The sequence below is a fragment of the Schistocerca cancellata genome, chromosome 6 (assembly GCF_023864275.1).
Source record: "Schistocerca cancellata isolate TAMUIC-IGC-003103 chromosome 6, iqSchCanc2.1, whole genome shotgun sequence".
Taxonomy (NCBI): Eukaryota; Metazoa; Arthropoda; class Insecta; order Orthoptera; family Acrididae; genus Schistocerca; species Schistocerca cancellata.
Window position 1 is genome coordinate 327,351,660 of NC_064631.1, and position 24,036 is coordinate 327,375,695.

Here is a 24,036-nt window from a genome sequence, read left to right on the forward strand (position 1 = left end):
CAGGTGACGTATGTGGGTGTAGACTAGACGTTCAAGTATGGTTAAAATGATGACACTGGCAGCAGTGCATTGGGTTCGAAATTTATGGCCGGACGGTGGTAATTTCATAACCTGCTTTGAGCTTGGATGGAAGCACTACTGTATCATACATGAGAAAGAGAGCGCAGGTGGGCACTAAGGAGGAATCTATCTTTTTCATTACACGATGAACAGCAATTACACCCTGAACAGAGAGGTAAGATCGTATTTCCACTTCGGTTAGACCATCAAGCAGCCTGGTGTAAATTACACCACAGGAAGAATTCAAAGTTCTATGGGCCTCGACATGAACAGGGTAACCGTGGAGAAGCGAGACAGCAAGCAGTTGTTGTGTTTGAGAATCGGAAGTGGTCTCCAAAAGCAAAGTGCCATTCCATAAACGAGAGCAAGATTTCACAGGGCCAGCAACTGCATCTACACTTTTCTGAATAATAAATGGATTTACTATGGCGAAGGACTGACCGTCTTCAGTACATGAGACCACGAGGAGCCCTGGTGCAGCAGGCAGGGTCTTTGAAACATGGGCCTCCTTGCTTATACGTTTTGTATACGTTGAGTGGGACTCATCGCGAGGAAATTCCCATGATTGACAGCATCTGCGATGGCGAGATGGCCGCCTTCAAAAGGGGGCGCACCCGCATTAGGCGATTGTTTACACCTCAGGTCACACCTGACGGTGGGACCAATCGGCAATTTGGGAGGGTTACAGCTCAGGCAATCACCCATTCCTGGGCCTGGCCTGTTCCAGGGGGTACATGCGAACCCTACCTGTCGACCCGGGGGTTGGAATTACGCGTTACCCAGTTACCTGTTATACGTCAAGATGCGTGGACTGGCCTTCAGTAGCGCACAGGGAGGAGGAAGAAGAAGAAAAAGAAAAGAGGAGTCTCAAACGCCGAAGCGGAGGAACGAGAGAATGGAAACAAAGAAAGGAAAAGGGAGCGAAAAACAAAGGTGATACTGTTTGCACGTCAGTGACAAAAAGCATAACATTCCCAATAATATCCCAGACTTGTTCCCCAAGGGAGGGGAAAAAGAACAGCAAGAGAATAGACATGCAGCACGGAATGGAAAAAAAATTCTGAAAAGGCTGGTGCTCCGTGGTAGCCAAGCACAAACCTGCCAAAGAGGGGCAAGCCCCATGACGGGAGGGGGTGGGGGGGGGGTGGGGAAGGTGTTTTGAAAAGAGGCATCAGTCCATGAGCTGATGCCCTATTCAGAATAACTACATTAGTGCTCTCATATGATAATCCGACGAGACTCCTTGCAGCTAGTATAGCTATTTTTATTTTTGTTAGATTATGTTTATCCGTTTCAGGAAGATGGATTCCGACTTTGATTTACAGGAGGAAATAGTTCTAAAAACGTAAAAGTATAAAAAATTCTTCCAATCAAAATCTGATAAAAAAGGTGCAAAATCAAAGGAATCTAACACAAACTACAGTGTTAAAACTGTGAAGGAAATGAAAATTTTTTTGTTGGTTTCAAAAGCTGGAAGAAATTTTATACAAAAATTTTTTATCTGCTGAATCTGTATGGCTGGATATTCCTAAAGAAGAATAATTGCAGCTCGGTATATCAAAATACTACATGTTTGAATGCAACAAGCACAACGAGGGAGTGCTGAAAACTTATGACTAACGACCGATTAAGATCAAATAGTTTTAAGTTGGCAAAATGTGAAAATATGCCATTCCCTAAAGAAAAGGCGTAGCTGGAGAATTGTCCGACTAACTCCAAAAAAGTGGAGGACATTAGAAAACTCCAGCAATATATTCCGCGAGAGCTTATTAGAACCTTCTATGAGGATATCTGTGAGTTGTCAGCTAAGGACGTAGAAGAAGCTGATTAAAAGGCATTACATCAAACCTTATGAAGACAAATGTTGCACATAAATGTATTTTTTGTGAAAATATGGTAGAATATGTCTTTTCGCAACACGTAACTAGGAAGAAAAGTGATGTCTGCATTGTCGAAATTTTTTTGCGAAAGAGTTTTTTTTAATTTTCCGAAACTTACGGCTTTTGGACTTATGCCCTTTTAGGAACTACTGGTTCATATGTGTAATATCTAAATCGACGATCTGAATCCAATAGCATCTGTGAAACGGATGAACGAAATTATTATTATTATTATTATTATTATTATTATTATTATTTACATTTGGGCCGTACTGGCCATGCGATAAACAACAAGGGGAATTTTAACAATTTTCTTTTAGCTTTCTTTGTGCCCACGTTAGTTTCACTGTTTCAATTTTAGCTTCACTGCGAGTTTCGTAGAATTCCACAATATGTGTTGTTAGTCTAGTTGGTTTCATTCTTTAAATGTACTCATAGAATTTCAGCGTGCGTTTCTTTATATTCCAATAAATGGTGCTGTGGCTTTCAATTTCTCTATTCCTTCAGTCTGCATGTTACTTTTTCAGCTAACCTCACTTTTTCGTGTCCACTTTCCGACCTCTCATTGAGATTTCTTCGGCGTCTGTTTCTCTGCTTAAAAACGAGTACTTCAGCCACACCATTTTGACGGCTGTGTTGTTGTGACTCAGTTTTGTGTATTATGAGATGAAATTTTATTACATTTAGAAATTTTTTATGAATAGCAGTAGTTTCTATTCTGTGAAAATTAATTTCATTACTAGTCTTTTCGCTGGCCGGAGTGGCCGAACGGTTCTAGGCTCTTCAGTCTGGAACCGCGCGACCGCTACGGTCGCAGGTTCGAATCCTGCCTTGGGCATGGATGTGTGTGATGTCGTTAGGTTAGTTAGGTTTAAGTAGTTCTAAGTTCTAGGAAACTGATGACCTCAGAAGTTAAGTCTCATAGTTCTCAAAGCCATTTGACCCATTTTTGACCAGTCTTTTACAGGCCAGTCTCCTAAAGGGTTTCGCCTAAATATCTTAAATGGGCTACTCACTCGGTTTACCAGTATTTACGTTTTAGATTTTTGAGTGCCAAGTTGTTGCTATCCATATAATTTGTTCCCCTTCTGTTTATTTATTTTTGTGCTATTTGAAAATCCTGACACAGAACTACTGAGTCCTATGAGACAATTGAAAAGTTACTAAGACAGTTCGTTAAGTTGTTTCAGTCTGTTTAGAGCAATGTTCCAAAATTTCTCCCCTGAATTTTTCCGAAGACTTTGATCCATTTAGTTTATCGCTAACAATTTCACTGGTTTTATTTCATGATTTCGAAGAGACACTTACAGGCCACTCCGTCAGAAGCGTTTCTAAACTTTGCAAGCGTAGGAATCACTTTTATATGGTGTCTGAGAGTTTCAAACCTGAACAATATATGAATGGAATATTTCGTTGTATCGGACACTTAAATAAAGTGTGTATCGTTGACATGTTGGCACATCTCACAGACCACTCTTGCGGGATTCACGGAATGCGACTAACGTGATATAACTTTAAAAAGGCTTGTCGCTGCCAGAGTAGTATTTTGCCAGATTCCTTCTCACGAGCAAAACGACCTTGGCTGGAGAACAGCACCTGTTGGCGAATCCGGATTCTTGTCGTCCGGAGTCTGGCCACTGGCCACTGCCCACTGGCGAGACAAGTGTCCTTCCTTGGCCGGTGGAGGGCAGGGCCGCGAGCGGTGCGGGGCAGGGCGCAGCTCAGCGGTGGCAATTGGGAGCCGGCGGGAACCTGTTCTGGCCGGCCCAGGTGCGCTCCACTCTGCACGCACCGCGCCTCGGCAGCTGACCCACCCACTGCTGGACGCGCAATGCGTCAGCTCGCGCAGGCCACCGCAGCTCCGTCCACTCCGAACGTTGCTGCCTCAGCGACAGAACCTCGTGCCCCACAGGAAACCATCTTCCTTCACACCTTAGGCAAAGGCCATGTACAGCCATTTTGGTTTAGGTATTAACACACTGAAGAGCCAAAGAAACTGGTACTCCTTAATTATGTAGGACACGCGTGACCACGCAAAAATGCCGCAACACGACGTGGCATGCACTCGACAGATGTATGGAGTAGTTCTGGAGGTAACTGACACCATGAATCCTGCAGGCCTGTCCATAAATCCGTTAGAGTAAGAGGGGGTGGAGATCTCTTCTGAACAGCACGCTGCGAGGCATCCCAGATATGGTCAATGATGTTCGTATCTGGGGAGTTTGGTGACCAGCGGAAAGCCGGCCGGAGTGGCCGAGCGGTTAAAGGCGCTACAGTCTGGAACCGCGCGACCGCTACGGTCGCAGGTTCGAATCCTGCCTCGGGCATGGATGTGTGTCATGTCCTTAGGTTAGTTAGGTTTAGGTAGTTCTAAGTTCTAGGGGACTTATGACCACAGCAGTTGAGTCCCATAGTGCTCAGAGCCATTTGAACCATTTTTTTGAACCAGCGGAAGTGTTTAAACTCAGAACAGTGTTTCTGGAGAGACTCTGTAGCGATACTGGATACGTGGGGTGTCGCATTATCCTCCTGGAATTACCAAAGTTCGTCGTAACACACAATGGACATGAACGGATGCAGGTGATCAGACAGGATGCTTACGTACGTGCCATCTGTCAGAGTCGTATCTTGAAGCATGAGGGGTCCCATATCACTCCAACTGCACACGCCCCACGCCATTACCCAGGCTCCACCAGCTTGTACAGGGTTCATGAATTCATGAGGTTGTCTCCATGCAAGTACACGTCCATCCGTTCGATACAATTTGAAACCAGACGCGTCCCACCAGGCATCTTGTTTCCAGTCATCATCAATCCACTGTCGGTACTGACAGGCCCAGGCGAGACGTAACGCTTTGTGTCATGCAGTCAGCAAGGCACACGAGTGGGTGTTCGTCTCAGAAAGCCCATACCGAAGATGTTTCGTTGAATGATTCGCACGCTGACACTTGTTGATCGGCCAGTATTGAAAACTGCAGCAATTTGCGGAAGGACTGCACTTCTGTCACGTTGAATGGCTCTCTTCAGTCGTCGTTGGTCCCGTTCTTGCAGGATCTTTTTGCGGCCGCAGTGATGTCGGAGATTTGATGTTTTACCGGATTCCTGGTATTCACGGTACACCCGTGAAATAGTCGTACGGGAAAATCCCCACTTCATCGCTACATCGGATATGCTGTGTCCCATCGCTTGTGCGCCGACTGTAAGTCCACGTTCAAACTCACTTAAATATTGATTAACTGCCATTGTAGCAGCAGTAGCCGATCTAGCAACTGCGCCAAACACTTGTCTTATATAGGCGTTGCCGACCGCAGCGCCGTATTCTGCCTTTTTACGTATCTGTGTGTTTGAATACGCATGTCTATACCAGTTTTTTTGGCTCTTCAGTGTATTTTTCCAAATCAGTCTCTAGGAATGCGATGACGATTCTGTAAAGGAAATATTAAGTTTTTGAGTTAGCTCGCATCTTGCTATTCCGGTCGCAATAGCTTTATTTATCGATTCTCATATTTTGTTTGTAATTCAGTGTTACTATTTGATTTTATATACTGTCATTTTGTCAGTGGAGCTGTGAACGCTACAAAATGGAGTGCCAAGTCGAGAAATCGAAACACCTCCGAAATGATGTTCTGTTCGCTCTCAGTGCAGGTGTGACAGCAGCAAATGCAGCCAGAAACATTTGCACATGAGGCCACTGGCAATAAAATGGTTTCTCGTTTTAAGGAGCGTCGTTTTGACATTAGTGACTCTCCACGTTGAAGAAGACCTGCGGGTTTTGATGAAAATCGTTTAAAAACATTAGTGCACGTCAGAGTAGTCGAGAACTGGCAAATGTGATGAAGGAACAATAATCATTCCACCGTCGTGCGACATTTGCATGCAATGAGGATGGTTCAAAAATCGGGGCATAGGTACACTGCTCTATGCCAAAACCACTAATATGAGGGGGCATTATATGTGCGTGTCTGCTTGCTCGTCATCATCTAGCTCGTGAACACCATCAACCATTCCTAACATTTATCATTATTGGTGACGAGACATGACGTCTTTATTATGATACGTATTCCTTTACCTCCACCCCCCCCTCCCCCTCCAGGGGTGTCTTTTGAGGGATGCATGATTGCATTCGGCCTTTATTTCATTTTTGTGGTCGACAGTGCTCGAGCACATTTAACAGCGAAGGTGGAGCAGCTCTTGTAACGAGCGGATATTTGTGAACGGAATGGGCCACCCGTTGCCCCGACTTAAATCCCATCGACTGCGGGTAGGATGCTTTGCGGATACGTGTACCAACGACCACCCAGCAGTTGTCAACAGCTCATTCGGAGGAATGGAACGCACTGCCACAAGAACTCCTTACCGAACTTGTGGCCAGCATGATAAGTCGCAGAGCATGCACTGCCGTCCGTGGTGATCAGATACACTATTAAGAACCATGTAGTGTCCATGGGACCATAATTATTGTCTTTGAATAAATGTGTCATTTCTGTTTGTCTCACTGCGTATTTACTTCAGTTACCTTCTGTACTATACTGTGGCAGTTATTTCCAAGTGTAGTTCGAGTTTCATCGAGGTTTCCTACTTGGTAGTGACGAATCATAAAGTTCTGCACACCAGAAGAATGGAATAATACTGTCAATCGTCCCAGAAGAAAGTTAATGCGCGAGTGTGCGCGTGGACTCCATTGATGAAGTTCTTCACGCTCGTCTACCCTGTGCAGTCTCTTCGTTTATGATTAATTACTACACCTTACATTATTCGAGCAAAGTAATCTTCAATGACGAAAGTAGGTAGACTTTATGGCACAGATCGACTGAAGGATAGGTCGGTTTGTAGAGCACGCTGAGACGTCTAGGAATCGTCAACATGGTAATGGATACGCACAAGTTAAGCAGAGATGTAGAGGGCACAGCCTAAATTACCGAGGGGAGCTGCACGAAACCAATATTTCGGGATGGAGACCAGAAGAAGAAACAACACTGTTTCGTGTCCTTCCATCCGCACACGCCGTGTACTCAGCCACATATGCCGTCGGCAGTATGTTTCCGGTAGGGCTTCAGCTTGCACTACCCACAACACAAACGAGGTAATTACTTTCTCTTTAGTTTTGACGCAGGACGTATGCGTAAGGCCTTGTTCAAGAACTTCCGTGTCAATACTGCACAGCACTGAACTGCGGAAGCGGCCACAGCGTATTAATTGAGAACCATTTACTTGTGGACAATATATCCAGAAAAATAAAGGAGAGAATGTACGGTTCTCTGATTGCCTAGTATCGTTACGTTACCCTAGGCGAAAGGGCAAGGAAGTTTAGCGATACAAACTCAACGCTGACGTAACACTGATCATTACGTATCTGGGGGTCAACATGGGAGCTGTGCGGCTGTACCACAGCCGTATCTCTGTGTGTGCCTCCGCATAGGCCGTGATGAACTTCCTTACTGCTACCAGCTACAATATGAGCAGGTAAGTTAGGATATAGGAACTTCACAATTTTAGACACTCCTTACTTCAATACAGCGAAGAAGGATGCGTTGATGAAACCAAAGAAGGGACTGGTCTGGTAAAAATATCGTTTTAGTTTTGGATTCAAGTTTTCTATACAATGTACGAATGAAAAGGATGAAAAGCGATCACTATGTCTCGAAACAACTGAGCAAATGATTCAGTGAGGAATTTGCTTTCAATGTAATAATCTGCTTAAAGTTGCGGTAAATGAAGTGAAACATCTGTTTTTCACGAACGTAGTACATGGAAGGACTACAATAATTGCTCAACTTTCTCCCATGCTTCTTTCTGAGAAATATTGATATGATTATTTCATTTGAAACTATGTCGTGAAATTGAGTAACACTTTGTAAAAGAGGAAGAAAATAAGTACGTAAAAAAGGGCTACAAGCCGTCTACGTTTAGCTGTAGAGGTGTACCAAAAGCTGGTCGAACGAAAAAAATTCACATATATCTCATGACAGGTTCGCATCTGACACGATAAATAATACACATTTTGAGTTTAAGAAGAATAATTAATTTGGTAACAAACTGTGGAATAATAGGTGCTAAGACTATGCCGAAAACAGTATGTGAGATCATTACTGTAGAATACTAAACGTACTGGGCTATTGCAAATAATTTTACAGACTTTGGGAACGGTTTTCCTCCCATTGAAACAAGGAAGAGCGTCTTGTTAACATTTGTCCGAAAATGTTTCGTTTTTTACTAATTACATGAGAAATACTAGACTTGCACATTATCTTCGTGTCACGGTGAACTTTTAAAAACTGTTAATCACTTGATTGTGTCATAGGATGATATCAACCCTTCAAAACGTATATTACAGCAACCTTTCAAGGACCTCCGAACATTGTCTAGTCTGTTCAAAGATCTCCAAGCCGTCTCGAATATGGGTAACATACGTAACTTGTGTTTCCATGGATAAAACACTGGACTCGCATTCGGGAGGATGACGGTTCAACCACGTGTCCGGCCATCCTGATTTAGGTTTTCCGTGATTTCCCTAAATCGCTCCAGACAAATGCCGGGATGGTTCCTTCGAAAGGGCACGGCCGACTTCCTTTCCTAATCCGATGAGACCGATGACCTCGCTGTCTGGTCCCCTCCTCCAAAACAACCCAACCCCAAGGATAAACAGAAATGCAACGTTTTCCACTGCGATTTAGTGGCCCGTAACTGGTAGTCTGGTACCTATCTCTATCTGGAGATCATTCAGTGTATCTGAATATTGGAACTAAATAAGCCAGAAACAGATTCCTTAGAAGACCTTCTATTATGCAAGGAATTTGCCACATACAATGATTTTACCAGGACAAATGAAACAGACTAAATATCAGTAACTATAAATGTAATGGCATCTGGCCGGAGCCCATTTCATTTAGAATCACAACAAAAACCGGCTGCGTTTTCACAATCCACTGCGATGCAGATTCAAGAGAGATTCAAGAGAGATTCAATATTCTTAAATACAACGTTACTTCTAACATAGCATCTCCTCTATATATGTGCATCGATGTCCAGCATAGTAACACTGTACCGGCTAGTTCTCACGCACCCACACACTCGTCTACTGAAAGCAAGTTACGGCCACAGAGGCTATGATGTTACACCTAACCGCTTTCTTGCGGCTGTTTGTATAAAAGACATTGTACAACCCCTGGTATGATCGTGACGACTCGCTAAAGTGAAGTGAGCGGCCTCTCACGATATAGATAATTTTAGTTTGCTTCTGCTGTGCGCGAAGGTGTTATCTTTTCTTTCATTTTTCATTTTGATGACCAGATGGAGACGTCAGCTGGTGTATTATTGCATGGTTAACTATTTATTCTCCGTTTTGAAATTATTCGAAGTAACTTAGTGTGATGAGCCTTTATCATCAAAATCTATTTCGTAGCTCTGATATCAACATCAGGCACCTAGTAGGAAAATACAAAATCAGCACACTCGTCTACATAAACGTTACTATAATTTGATGAATAAAGATTAGGAAGATGTGCATATAACAGCATTAAGTCAGTCACCCAAATTATATTTTTTTTTGTCCAGGTCCAATATTAAAGATGGAAAAATAATAGAAAGGTATGTTGTTTTTCTCTAGCGTTCTGTTAAGATGAATAATTTTTAGAGACTAATTATTTACTTTATATTAGAGTAGTTCCGATTGCATCTGGCGATGATCCTTCACAAATCAAATTTCTTTCTATTATTACCACGTGATAGTGCACGGCTACACGATATAGAAAAGCGTCTAGCGGCACAAACCGCCAAATTACACGCCTGATTTGACGTGTAGAGGTAATGGGAGAACACCTGAAACTGTAGATGGTTCGGTACATCGAAAGAAAGTACTCAACAGGATCAGTGTTTTTTTTGTTTTTTTTTTTTTGTTTGGGTTAGTTAATGTATGTAACTTTATATGGCATCACACTGAAGCCGGTATGGCTTGTTAGTATCATATGTATTTATTAAAACCGTAAGTGTTCTTTTGTGGAGAGGAATAGAGTGGTGAATCCTTGGCGATGATGCTATACTTACAAAACTGACGAATTTAAAGAAACTAGTTTCGGTAGTCAGAAATGTTACCATGATATACACACAAGATAACTAGGGTCTCCCGAAACAGTTATCAAAAACCGTTACAAAATTTCGATCACTTTTGAAATATTACAGGGTCTAACGTAGAGGCCAAGGAAGAAAATAGCACCGGATTCCATTGTGCCTGGTGGGCTATTCGTCGTTAAGAAGTAATGATATACTTCATAGCATACAATTACCTTCTAGCAGCCGCAATAAAAGCTGCAACCGACATTAAGTTGTAAAGCATGGATGTCATCGCAGTTTTAACGAACATTCCTAGAAAGCTGTTTCCCCTTACGCGAAAAACACTTTTTTAATGAAATGTGGTATCTTCTTTTGTTCAAATTATACATTATGAGAACTAACACTTATCTATTATTGATAAAGGGTAAGATGTCGGAAAGCGTTCACCTTCAATGTCTATAAAGAATTATTTGTGTGTCCTTTGTAAGTATCAGTTTATACCTTAAGGGAATGCTTTTTCGAGTGTTTCCTTGGTTACCCGTCAGCTTACTTGTCAATCTACAATAGTTGCGCCGCAGCTACAGACTCTTACATTCCGTGAAAACTTTGAAGAACGAATAGAATGTTTTACTCGGAAAGTAAGTACTCGCTTCAGTTGTCATAAATAAATTCGCCAGAGGCGAGGGATACAATCTGAGATACGATTGTGACGAACTATGGACTTCACCTGGTGGAATGACAGGCTATCACTCAATACGACTTATTTGCCACAGCCTGTAGCGAAGGGAATTTGAGGACATATAGTACTTAAGTTTTATTTAAGCAGCTGTTTTGGTACTAGCTCAGAAAAGATGCTACATTTCTTTAGTTTTCTTTATTTAACAAGATTAAATTCCTAGATAAAAAGTTGTTTCAAGAACATTCAAAATTCTAGTTTGAATGGAGCCACGCAAAAGACTTTTTTGTTTTTTTGCTTAGAAAGACACGAAATCGTTTTCGATCCACTGAGTACATTATCACAGATTTACTGCTCTCGTCTGAGTAAGTACTGTACGTTCGTTGCGCGTTAGTTTCATGAGAGGAAGTGGTCGTTCTGAGGCTGATAGTCGAGGTTTCTCGCTTTTAAGTGTGTTTGAGAGTCGTCAGTTCGAATTTGACAATGTTCAACTGATTCGACTGATTGACGCTGAATGTACGAAAAACATCTATGTATATTAACTGCATACGCACTTTATAAAGGTCGATACTGACAATATTGCGAAATTAACTATCGCTTATCGAGCAGGTCGTTGCGGCAATACGGGTAAACCCTCATTCTTCACAAGACTGCACTATTAATTTGTTCATTATTTCATGCATTGAGCAATGAGTATCACACCATCGATAAGAGCCTTCTGGAATGTGTGATGAAACTGTTTGAGTAAATAAGGGGATGGAGCAATCGGAAAATAATTACGTAGTAACAACTACACAATAATTGATGGGTAAATGTAATCAAGTAACTGTACAGAGGAGGCTTTGAACAGGAAAAACTTGTTAAGAGTTATTAATTTACATAGTAAATGAGCTCCCCGCAATGTAGAGGTACCTAAACATTCAGAACCCGGCGTAGGTGGTTCTCAGCGGTAGGCCGGGGAGGGGGGGGGGGGAGGGGACCGCAACTCGTAGCAGCACGATAGCTTGTGTAGTGTAGAAACATATTGTTAACTGAGCACAAGTGCATCTTAGACAAGTATAAACAAGTGAATAGGCTGTTATCTAGTTTCAAAAAATTTGTTCAAATGGCTCTGAGCACTATGGGACTTAACATCTTAGGTCATCAGTCCCCTAGAACTTAGATCTACTTAAACCTAACTAACCTAAGGACATCACACACATCCATGCCCGAGGCAGGATTCGAACCTGCGACCGTAGCAGTCCTGCGGTTCCGGACTGCAGCGCCTAGAACCGCACGGCCACCGCGGCCGGCTATCTAGTTTCAGAAATCAAACGTGGCAGTCACTTGAAGTGACTTAGGGAAAGCATCGAAACCCTAATCGGTAATCTAAAAATGGCAGTTTTTTCCACCTGTGTATTATTCAGAATCGCGATATCAGCTACTGAGCCAGTCTGAAGTAACAGCTGTAACTTTTTTTTTTTTTAGTTGTACCATTTCCTACCACACTGAAGGGCAACAGTGCATATTCGTTCCTCCTAAGAGGATATAATTCTCGTGTCAACCATGTTAATATTTTTTGTATGCATTGTAGGACTCCTCGTCGTCCATATAGAGGGATTAATTTATCCTTTTATATTAATGCTAAGCAGTTTCAGTTTTTTAGTTACACAGAATCTTAAATTAAAAATATTTAATGTATACACCGAACTGACTTTAGTAGTATTCAAGCATAATTCATTCACCTCAGACGTAATTTTCCGACGTAAGCAAACACGTCAGTCGGCAACATGGCGGATACTACGCTGTTTCTGTGTGTGTGTACGATACAAAGGAGAAGTGTTTGTCCCACCATAATATATGCGGAAAATTGGAGCAAAAAACAAACAGCATAGAAAGTAGAGCTGACGAGCAATGTATTGAACATATGTAACTTGCGAAGTGCAAGTAGTTTGACACAATATGTGTTTTGCACAGGGCAGATGTAGCATTCAAATTGCAATCGATGTTTTTAACGATTTACTAACTTAAGATTTATATATACATTGAAGATAGGCAATAGCCCGGAACGCCTACTGGCATAAATACAAATACATAAAAATATGACTGTTTGTTGTATTTCTTAAAATATTCTACAGAAGGACACAGCAGTTCACTAAAAGCCAGAAAATTACGCAGAAGTAAGTATTTTAGCACAATACTACGTCTACATCTTAACTTAATGTCTTAGACATTACTTGCAATTGTTTTCTGCAATATGTTGAGTGAATTCGTTCTTAACGACTTGGTCTGACATAATCTTGTATTTAATGAAGTGCTACGTCCTTTCGGGTAGACAACGACGATTTCTGTTCTACGAAGCATACAAAGTACGTTCGCGCGGTTGACGCGAGAACTACGTTCTCTTAAATCATTGACGGACTTACAAAGTTTTGGGAACAGTGTTTCCCTAAAACTGAAATGGTCGTTTAGCAATTTATGTTGTTACAGCTGCTACACGAGACTGTCACGGCAGCCGAAATAGTTATCGTAAATAAGTAAACATGTTTAATAATGGCCAAAGCGGAAAAAGCCGTCATTTCTAAAATAATATAGAACTGTCGACGAAGATAACAAGAAAATAAATTGAATATGCATAGAATTTGTGATTAACCTCGTAATTGCGAATAAGGCCGAGAAAGGTTTTAGTGAGTTGGCATGGTCGAATGGCTATATATAGTACGATGCTAACGCTGATTGCAAACACTTTATACATGTATATATCATCAGCTCAAGTCCCTGTCCTCAGATTGGGCCCGAAGTAAGGCAGTATTGTATGAAACTGACTGCGGACCGAGACTTACACGTGCGTGTGGAACGCCGCGTCGCTTCCTGCACCAGCGTCGCCGCCGTCCATTGGCACGGCGCCCCGACGCGCCATGATGGCCCCCATGTCGAGGCGTCCTCCCAGACTAACAAAGCGACGCAGCAGCGGCCGTCTGCGTGGTGCACAGACCGAGGCCTCGACTCGTTACGTCCCACTTCTCTTATCAGCGTTTTTTTCGTAGCCTCCTGTCTTATCAGGGACGTCGCGTTATTAATTATGACGTATGGCTTATTTTTGACATATGGCTTAACTTCATTAATGCTCGCTTATCTTCTGCTTTTACAGAATGGCACTATGGCTCTTTTCGCCATTACCCTTTAAAAATGGACAGTAAAAAAAAAGGTTAGCTAAGAACTTCGTTACTTATGAAACGGAGTGTTTCTTCCACATGAACATACGTAAATTTACATGAATTATTACTCTTCCCTAGGACCCAGAAAAGTGTAGAAACCCATATCCTACTCCTTTCAGTCTTCTTCCGCAGTTTGAAATGTATTAAACTCATTTCAATACAAAATACGGTACGCCAATAAAATGCGTATTACTCTGCTAGCATTCTAGAGGCACTACAAACCCTATCAAGGATATGAGTAGCCCAATCTTGAACACCATTTTCAGTGTCTAATTTAGTTCCACTAACAAAATATTTAGCATGTGACCGCATCAAAAACATCGATTTGCAGAGGTTGACTGAAACTGTCAGTCGTGACAAGCTCAGTGCAGGCTGTGCGTGGAACATGTTTCTTACAGACCATGTAAATGGCGTCGTTCATCTAGACAGAAAACGGCTGGTGCCACATCATCCAAAATGATCCTATAGGATTTGTTAATTGTAGTAACAGGAAACTAAAACAACGGGTCTTATGAATAGATAATCACACATCAAATGTAAGTAACGTTGAATACCCTTCAGCATTCTAAGTAGGCTGTTTAGGTTTTTCTGTTGGTAACGCCAAGTGGCGCTTTGTATGAAACTCACTCACTCACTGTGCTGTGTGCAGTCTGTGGCTGGTTGGCATTGTTGAAATATTCGCTATTGTAGTGTTGGGCAGTTGGATGTGAACAGCGCATAGCGTTGTGCAGTTGGAGGTGAGCCGCCAGCAGTGGTGGATGTGGGGAGAGAGATGGCAGAATTTTCAGAACGGACGATCTGGACGTGTGTCCATCAGATAGAGTAAATTTGCCATACTGTATATCATGAAATGATTATATATATATATATATATGATGACTTGAATATTAAAGTAAATACTTTGTTTGTTCTCTATCAAAATGTTCCATTTGCTAACTATGAATATTAGTAGTCAGTGCCTTCAGTAGTTAGAATCTTTTATTTAGCTGGCAGTATTGGCGCTCGCTTTATTGCAGTAGTTTGAGTAACGAAGATTTTTGTGAGGTAAGTGATTCATGAAAGGTATAGGTTATTGTTAGTCAGGGCTATTCTTTTTTAGGGATTATTGAAAGTCAGATTACGTTGCGCTAAAAAATATTGTCAGTTTAGTCTTGATCAGAATAAGGGAAGAGAGAAATGTCTGAGTACGTTGAGTTTTGCTCAGCTGTTTAAAATCAAATAACGTAAGAGGTTTATCAGCACAGTAATTCATTAATTTTTCTACGGGGATGTTTTAGCATCACTCGTCACCATTTTGTTTACAACCGCACTCACGTACGCTACACACCCGCAGTCCATGCGAGTGAATAACGAGGTAGCGTTCAAACCTCTTTTTCCATTCAGTATGAAGGGAAGCAGAAGAAAATTCAGAACCAGGCCTTCCCCTCGTGTGAAAACTCCTGGTGAGCTATCCTTCGTTCATATGCACACTAGTAATGAATAAAATACGCCGCTTTAAAGACACTCGCGTGTATTTTCACGTTTTTTTCACAGGTCTCACTGTCCTAAGTTGTTAATTAATACGTAGTATGATTACCGTGAAGACATCACCACCTATAATTTTCGATGTATAAAAAAACCTCCCTCCCTCCCTTCCTGACTTCATGAAGTAAGTTATACATTATTACGGGAGGGTAAGTAACCTCTGTTGAATGGTGTGCTACGCTTCAAAGTGACACAGATTAACGACATTATTTTTCAGTTCAATCACCGTGCGTCTGCAAACAACGACCGCAACGAAACTTCCTGGCGGATCAAAATTGTGTACCGGTCCGGGACTCGAAACCGGAACCTTTGCCGGGAAAAGGCACTACGAACTGAGTTACCCAAGAACGACGGAAGACCCGGCCTCAGAGCTGTTCTTTCGCCAGCACCTTATCCCCTACCGTCCAAACTGTACGGATGTTCTCCTGTGTAACTTGCTTGACTGGGACTCCTGGACAAAAGGAGTTTCTTGTCAACGCACACTCCGCTTCAGAGTAAAAGTTCATTCTGGAAACTATTCCCCAGGCTGTGACGAAACCACATATTGTCAATACCCCTTCTTTCCATCAGCGCTAATCCCTCTAGTTGCACTAGCGAACTTCTTTGAGGTTTAGATGGAAGGACAAAAACAATTAGCTATTTTTACACACACGAAGTGTTGAGTGCTAACGACAAGGGTTGTCAAACTGATTCTATATTTCTAGATTTCCAAAAGGCTTTTGATACTGTGCCACACAAGCGGCTTGTAATGAAAATGAGTGCTTATGGAAAATCGTCTCAGTTATGTGACTGGATTCGTCATTTCCTGTCGGAGAGGTCACACTTCGCAGTAATTGACGGAAAGTCATCGAGTAAAATTTAAGTGATTTCTGGCGTGCCCCAAGGTAATGTTATGGGCCCCTGTTGTCCTTATCTATATAAACCATTTAGGAGGCAATATGAGCAGCCATCTTAGGTTGATCGCAGATGGTGCTGTTGTTTATCGTCAAACTCATAAGGAAATCAAAAGAAATTGCAAAACGATTTTGAAAATAGGTCTGTATGCGAGAAAATTGGCAATTGAACTTAAACAATGAAGAGAGTGAGCTCATCCACATGAGTGCTAAAACAAATCGATTAAACTTCAGGTACATGATGAATCAGTCAAATCTAGAGGCTGTAAATTCAACTAAATACAGTTCAAAACTCCTTAAATTGGAAAGAACGCAAAGAAAATGTTGTGGTCCACGGTTCGAGTCGCAATCAGACATACAGTGTTAATCTGTCAGAAAGTTTCACATCAGCGTACACTCCGTTGCAGAGCGAAAACTTCATTCGAGGACCGCTTTGTGAACGTCCTCATTGTTTGAAAATGTGCGATTGCTACGAATCATTTCCTCCATTGCCTGCCATCTGTGGTCGATGTTCATATACACCCCTCCTTCCCTATGATCACCACCCTCGTCTCTGCAGTCCTGGTTACATTCTTGACACTATCTCTCTGCGGCTGGACGTGAAATTCCATTTTAACCACATACTGACAGAATTTCACAGTTAATCTGTGTGCAATGTGTACGTTTTTCCCACAAGAATCGTACCGTCTCTGGTAGTACAACTGTCGAGTAAGTTCACAGTTCACACATCATTCACTGCCACAGTATTAACCGTACCGCAGCAGAACTAGGTCTGCAGGAAAGCCGAAACACGTACTCCTTTCTGACGATGTGTCTCTCTTGTTGGTCTTTGCCTGAGATGACGCGAGTAACTTACTTTATGAGATCCCCTAGTAAGAGAGAGACTGCTAGGACGAAAAGAAAATTACTTTGCTGGCACAAAAGAAAACTTCTGTCCGATCACCGGAAACAAACTGGGGTACTGTGTGGCGGGCAGCCGGCACGCTATTGACGGGGGCACCTGTCTATGCGTCAGGCGCGGCCACAAAGGGCTGGTGATAATTACGTGGTGGGAGCGCAACATGTTGCCGCTGGCGAGGCCGGCAGCTGGCGCCCGCCATATGTGCGACACACACACACACACACACACACACACACACACACACACACACACACCTGTTGTCTGTCCGCCTCACAGCTACTGCAGCCCGCCAACGTCAGTCCTTTGGCACGGCCGAGCGGGAAGATCGTCTCTGCACATGATCCACGCAGGCAGCAGACTTACCTGAGAAAAGAAAGAATGCTGTCAGTTGTAGCAAAGATCTTATCTGCAGCACAAAGCTTCTTTCATTAAATACAGTGTATTATAAAAGTTCGATTACAACATTAAATCACTGATGTAGAAAGTAAGAGGACAGGTCAGTAATGTGTTGAAGTCTCGTCACCACATTTAGTTGTGGTGCTAGTGGCTGATAAGTGTTGTTCTGAGGGAGTACAGTGCGAATGGGTGATACTGAATCTATCCACGAAAATAACACTGTTGCTTTCATCTACAGTGAGTCCTAAAAGTATTCGTCTAGCTGCATATCTTTTAGAAAACACAGTCTGTGTGACATGGAAAGTGTACAAAATCTTAAGAGCCAGTCATGTAAGAAGTACCTCGGTAAGTCATTTTTGTTGAAAAGCAAGGAAAGAAATACATCCAAATCGACAGCAAGGTTAACAAAACAGAAAATTTAATACACGAGCTAGTTCATGAAGTATTCGTCCACTATCTGAACATGCCGAAATTCAGAGCGCAGTGATTAAACGCTGACCCACTGCACACACTACAGTCAACCGTGCGCGGCCCCACTCTACGGCCTGTTGTGGTTCTGAACGGCACTAATAGAGTGCAATTAGCACCATGGGCGTAAGGGTAGTGAGACGACGCTGCTCGAAAGGAAACTTATTCTGCGCTTACATAATGAGTGAGAATCATCTTACGAGATTGCTAAAGTAGTCGGTAGACCTAGATCGACAGTTCAGTCGATAATAGATCGATTTTGCGCAATAGAATCATTAAGAAACCAACCACGCACCGGACGCCCTCATACTTTGACTGATGCAGACGTGAGATTTATCATGAGGGAAATGAAGAAGATACCTAAAATCAGCGCTCGTAAGTTGGCTGAGGAGTTAGAGTCTAGGGGAAAGAAGGTATATGCCAACACAATCAGAAACACCTTCAAGACGTATGGGTATCACGACCGGGAACCGCGCAAGAAATTTTGAGTCAGTGAACAGAATCGAAAGAGACGTCTTCATTTTGCGATGGGACATAGATTCAAAAAGGAAGACTTCTGGAATAGAGTAATATTTTCTGATGAGAGTAAATGCAACGTATTCGAGTCGGATGGCAGGCAAACGGTGTTGCGTAAGAAGAATATGGAGATGTTGCCACGCAGTCTTGTGCCAGCGGTTAAATACAGTGGTGGCTCCCTGATGGTGTGAGGCTGTATGAGTGCTGCAGGTGTTGGAAAATTGCATTTCATAGAAGGTAAAATGGATCACCATATGTATATTAACACTTTAAAGGGCAATATGAATTCTAGCGCCGAAAAATAAATTTGGTCTGCAAGGAAATTACATTTTTCTACAAGATAACGACCCAAAGCATGCGGCTCTAAATACAAGATTGTCGCTCCTGTACAATACCCCAAAACAACTTAACACCCCTTTTCAGAGCCCAGACATTAATCCTATTGAACAGTTTTGGAAAGTATTGGAAGATAGCATCAGGAGAAGACATTTCTAAGGAGAGAGACCTAAAAGAAGCACTTCAAGACGAGTGGGACAAAATTACAGCCTCTCTGACGGCAAACTTGGTCAATTCGATGGCCAGACGACTACAAGCAGTAATAGTTGCAAAGGGAAACCCCGCTAGATATTAATTTTTGTAATGAAATCATATTTTCAGATTGTAAATTACAAAAAAATGACTGAAGGAATAATTTTTGAGGTAGCCGTTGAATAAATTCGCCATTTTGTCAAATTTGTTATCGCTTTGGATGTATTTATTTCCTCGTCCATCAATAAAAATGACTTACCAAGGTTCGTTGCATATGACTGGATGCTCACGTTTTATGTTCCCTTCCTTTCACATGACATATACCTAGTTTTTTTTTAAATTACAACTAGACGAATACTTTTTGGACTCACTGTACACACAAACGCCGCAAGCCACCGTACGTTGCGTGGCGGAAGGTACCCCGCATCACAACTAGTCATTTTCTTTACTGTTCCCTCTCAAACAGACGGAAGGTAAAACGACTGTCAGTATGCCACCGCAAGAGCCCTAAATTATCGAACCTTATCTTCGTGATCCTTAAGCGAAACTTATGTTGGCGGCAGTAGAGAATTTGCAGTCAAATTCAAATGTCCATTCTGTAAATTTTCTGAACAATTTTCCTGCAGTATAAAGTCGTCTTCCCTCGAGGGATTTCCATTCCAGTTGCTGAGCCATCTCTGCAACACTAGCGCGTTGTTCGAACCCACCGATAACAAATCTAGCAACCCATCTCTGAACTGCCTCAGTGTGTTCTTTTATCCGACCCGGTGCGGATCCCAAAGACTCCAGCAGTACTAAAGAATAGATCACACTAACGTCCTATATGCAGTCTCCTTTACAAATGAACCACGGTTTCCCAACATTCTAACAATAAACCAAAGTCGACCACTCGCGTTCCGTACCGCAATCCTCACATGCTCGTTCTATTTCCTATCGCTCTGCAACATTACGACTTTCATTTTTCTACATTAAAGCTAGCTGCCATTCATCACACCAACTAGAAATTTTATCAAGTCACCTTCTATCCTCCTGCAGCCACTCAACTTCGACAGCTGCCGGTACGCCACAGGAACATCAGCAAACAATTGCAGATTGCAGCTCATTCTGCCCGCCAGATCATTTATTTATTTAGGAACGAATACCGATGCTATCACACTTCCCTGGGGCACTACCGACAATACCCTTGTCTCTGATGAACGGTCACCGTCGAGGACAATATACCGGGTTCTATTACTTAAGAAGTGTTAGAGCCAATCACAATATCAGGGAACCTATTCCACGCGCTCGTACCTCAGTTAACGGTATGCAGTGGGCATCATGCCAAATCCTTTCCGGAAATCAAGAAATATGGGAACTGCCTGTCTTCCTTCATCCATAGTTCACAGTGTATCACGTGAGAAAAGGGTAAGCTGAGTTTCGCATCAGCGATGCTTTCGAAGACAGTGCTGATTTGTGGACAGAAGTTTCTCGGTCGCAAGGAAGTTTATTATATTTGAACTGAGAATACAGGGTGCGGCGCTAAAATCCAGACAAATTTCAATTTGAGTTTCCCGCCATATCTTATTTCTACCAGAGGTCGCAATTGGAGTTCTTGAAAGCCATAGGCATCTAGTGAACTGTCACGACCTCAAAATGGCCGAGATGTTACGGACAAATGCGGAGAACAATCGAAGAGCCACGATTATCCGAAGTCTTCGCTCTGGACATTCGCCCACTGCAATAGTTCGATTCTTCGGGTACCTTCCCCAGCCTTCTCCGAAGTTTCGGAACTTCTTGCTAAATTTCTGCGTATGTTACCTGCAACTATTCCGCCAACAGGCTTGCTTCGGCATGACGAAATGAAAATTCACAGGAAGCTGGTAAATGGAAGCTGGCTGCAGTGACGAAAGAATACGTTCTGTTGTAAACTGGAAGTTACGACCCTACGCTAAATTGTAGAAGAGTTGCTATCTTATTAAATGTTATGTACTGAGAACCAAGTATCCGACTGGTCATTGCGATATTCACGCATGTTAGTCTTGCCTTGAGGACCGATGTGGCTTTGTAAATTAATTCCATCGTGTTAGTAACAATATATCTGTAATTACTGAACTTCTTTCTGAATTATTTCTGCCTAAATCCAGCCGCTTCCTTGTCGCTTGTACGTAATAATCCATGCTACTGGACCGCCATATCCCTTTTAACTTGTTAATTCTAATCGCGGACCGCGAGTATCCTCATACCTGCGGCCACTCACTGAGTTACGGTTGCAAGTGCTTAGCATTAGTAATCATTATTTTATGCTGATACGAAATTAAGGTTGCAGAGGCTAAAAGGAACGTCGGCGACTAAAGTTCCGGCGAACGGTGCTTATTTAAATGTGCTGCGACCTAATCTGGCATCTTACTCAAACATTAAAATCAGTTCATATTATTAAATTGTGTCTTAATAACGCTGTATCAACTATTTTTTCATGTTTAGCGCTCATGATTACATGTTTGAGGCGCTATAAGCAAAAGGACATCACTGACTTAATTCTTGGTCAATTTCTTGATGTATCATTGCTTACTCTAAGTTCAAGTGATAGCTACGCAAAATCTAGTCTCAGCTGCTTGTGAATTTGCGCGCGCGCGTTTGTGTGTGTGTGTGTGTGTGTGTGTGTGTGTGTGTGTGTGTGTGTGTGTGTGTGAGAGAGAGAGAGAGAGAGAGAGAGAGAGAGAGAGAGAGAGAGAGAGGTGGGGGAGGGGGAGGGGGAGGGAGAGACTTTTCCGGTAATAATTGTGTGTCAAATTGCGTTTCCATTAATATTCTGGGGCTTAGGTTCATATTTAATTCACAGCTCAAACTTCAGGGCTTTCCTATCCACTGCTCATGGGAATAATTCAGTTTTCTAAAAACACACACACACACACACACACACACACACACACACACACACTTCCAAGGTGACTGACCGTAACAATGGCTCGTCGCTTAACCGGTCATATACCGTTGATGAGAATTTGGTTTATTACTAAGGTTCGAGCCGAGTACCTCCAAATCAAGTGCCGCTGTAAAGGCATGTGTTAGCTACTTCGTTATGGTGGCGGATACTGTGATAAATATATCGTACATTAGTGATTCTAAGGAACAAGAACACCGAAACTCCACGGAGTAGGGAATGGGCAGAGCGGCTACAATATGAAACCGGAACGAAAAGCGTCCCCCATTAGGAGCAGTTGATTGCCTCACGTGAGCATCCTTTGTCGGCGGCCCCACGCGTAATTCACAGTGGCAGGGGACGGCGCTAGGCAAACATAAAGCCAGCCCGCCCGTGGCCTGCTTTACGAGAACGTAATGGCTCGGTGGGCAGCCACGGGCGGCCCCGAAGATAAACGGTTGTGGCGCCGGCTTTAATTACACCTGCCGTCCATGCAGCTTTCCTATCCTCTCAGTGGCCAAGTTCATCTGAGGTCGCTAAGCATCATTCATACAACGTTACATGGAAAGAGACAGTGCTTTTCGCGGGTAATGTTGCCAGTGGCTAAGCAAAAATGACTGACAAAAAACGAAGTACTCATGCGATAAAAATACACTCTGTTCATGAAGATTAACTTAACTGAGTTTCCCTCCGCTCCTTCTGTTAAGAATGCTGAAAATTAAAAAGGAAAAAAAAGGCTTTTAAACTAAGCTTCTAGAAGTCAAATCATTATTTTCGTGAATGCAACTATGAAATTTGCCAAAGTAGACTTCCTTTCGAATATGTAACTTTTACGAGTAGACAATGGGAGGCTTTCACTCCACCATCTAAACGCCGATCTCGTATTGTTCACAACACAATGGAAGCCACTTGACTTGCAGCGTCTACCTTTGGGATTGATTTCATTCTTTCCAACTCTACATAGAAGCTTACTTGGTAGTTTTTATACACTCATGCTCATAAATTAAGGATAATGCTGATACATAGTTAAACAACGCTCTGGTGGGGCGGTTTGCGGGTTCAAATCACCTCGGGGTATGACCATGCGGTGCATTTCACATTCGGACGTCGCACGGTGGCGCTGGCAGCAGTCCACATACGCAGAGGTGTGTTGGTGCATGTCAGAGTAGGGTGCAGCAAGTAAGTGTGCAGACGTTTTCAGACGTGCTAATGGTAATTGTGTGTTGAAAATGGCTCAAAGAACACATATTGATGAATTTATGAAGGGGTAGAATACTCGGGTGACTGGAGGCTGGTCAAACACAGCAGGTCGTAGCATGGGCTCTCTGTATGCCACAAAGTGTGATCTCAAGATTATGACAACGATTCCAGCAGACAAGAAACGTGCCCAGGCGCTACAGTACGGGACGTCCACAGTCAACAACTCCACAAGAAGACCGATATCTCAGCATCAGTTCACGCAGACAGCCACTGAGTACTGCAGGTAGCCTTGCTTGGGACCTTACCGCAGCCACTGGAACAGTTGTCTCCAGACACACAGTCTACAGACGACTGAACAGACATGGTTTATTAGCCCGGAGACCTGCAAGGTGCATTTCACTTACCCCTCGTCACAGGTCAGCCCGTAAAGCCTGGTGACAAGAACACCGTACATGGTCGTTGGAACAGTGGTCCCAGGTTATGTTCGTGGACGAGTCCAGGTATAGTCTGAACAGTGATTCTCGCCGGGTTTTCATCTGACGTGAACCAGGAACCAGGAACCAGATACCAACTCCTTAATGTCCTTGAAAGGGGCCTGTATGGAGGTCGTGGTTTGATGGTGTGGGGTGGGATCATCATAGGTGCACGTACACCCCTGCATGTCTTTGACAGAGGAACTGTATTAGGTCAGGTGTATCGGGACGTCAGTTTGCACCAGTATGACCGCCTTTTCAGGGGTGCAGTGGGTCCCACCTTCCTCCTGATGGATGATAACGCACGGCTCCATCCGGCTGCCATCGCGGAGGAGTACCTTGAAACAGAAGATATCAGGCGAATGGAGTGGCCTGCC

General features: G+C 42.9%; 1 protein-coding gene across 1 annotated transcript in view; it reads right to left on the bottom strand.

Annotated features, from left to right (window-relative positions):
* The window catches only part of LOC126191413 (uncharacterized), a 213,601-nt gene extending 199,979 nt beyond the window's left edge, over positions 1–13,622 (bottom strand). Inside the window, exon 1 of the mRNA XM_049932282.1 lies at positions 13,487–13,622. Coding sequence (XP_049788239.1) covers positions 13,487–13,575 — 89 coding nt within the window. The 5' untranslated portion in view covers positions 13,576–13,622. The remainder of the gene's footprint in view (positions 1–13,486) is intronic.
* Positions 13,623–24,036: the final 10,414 nt, after the last annotated feature.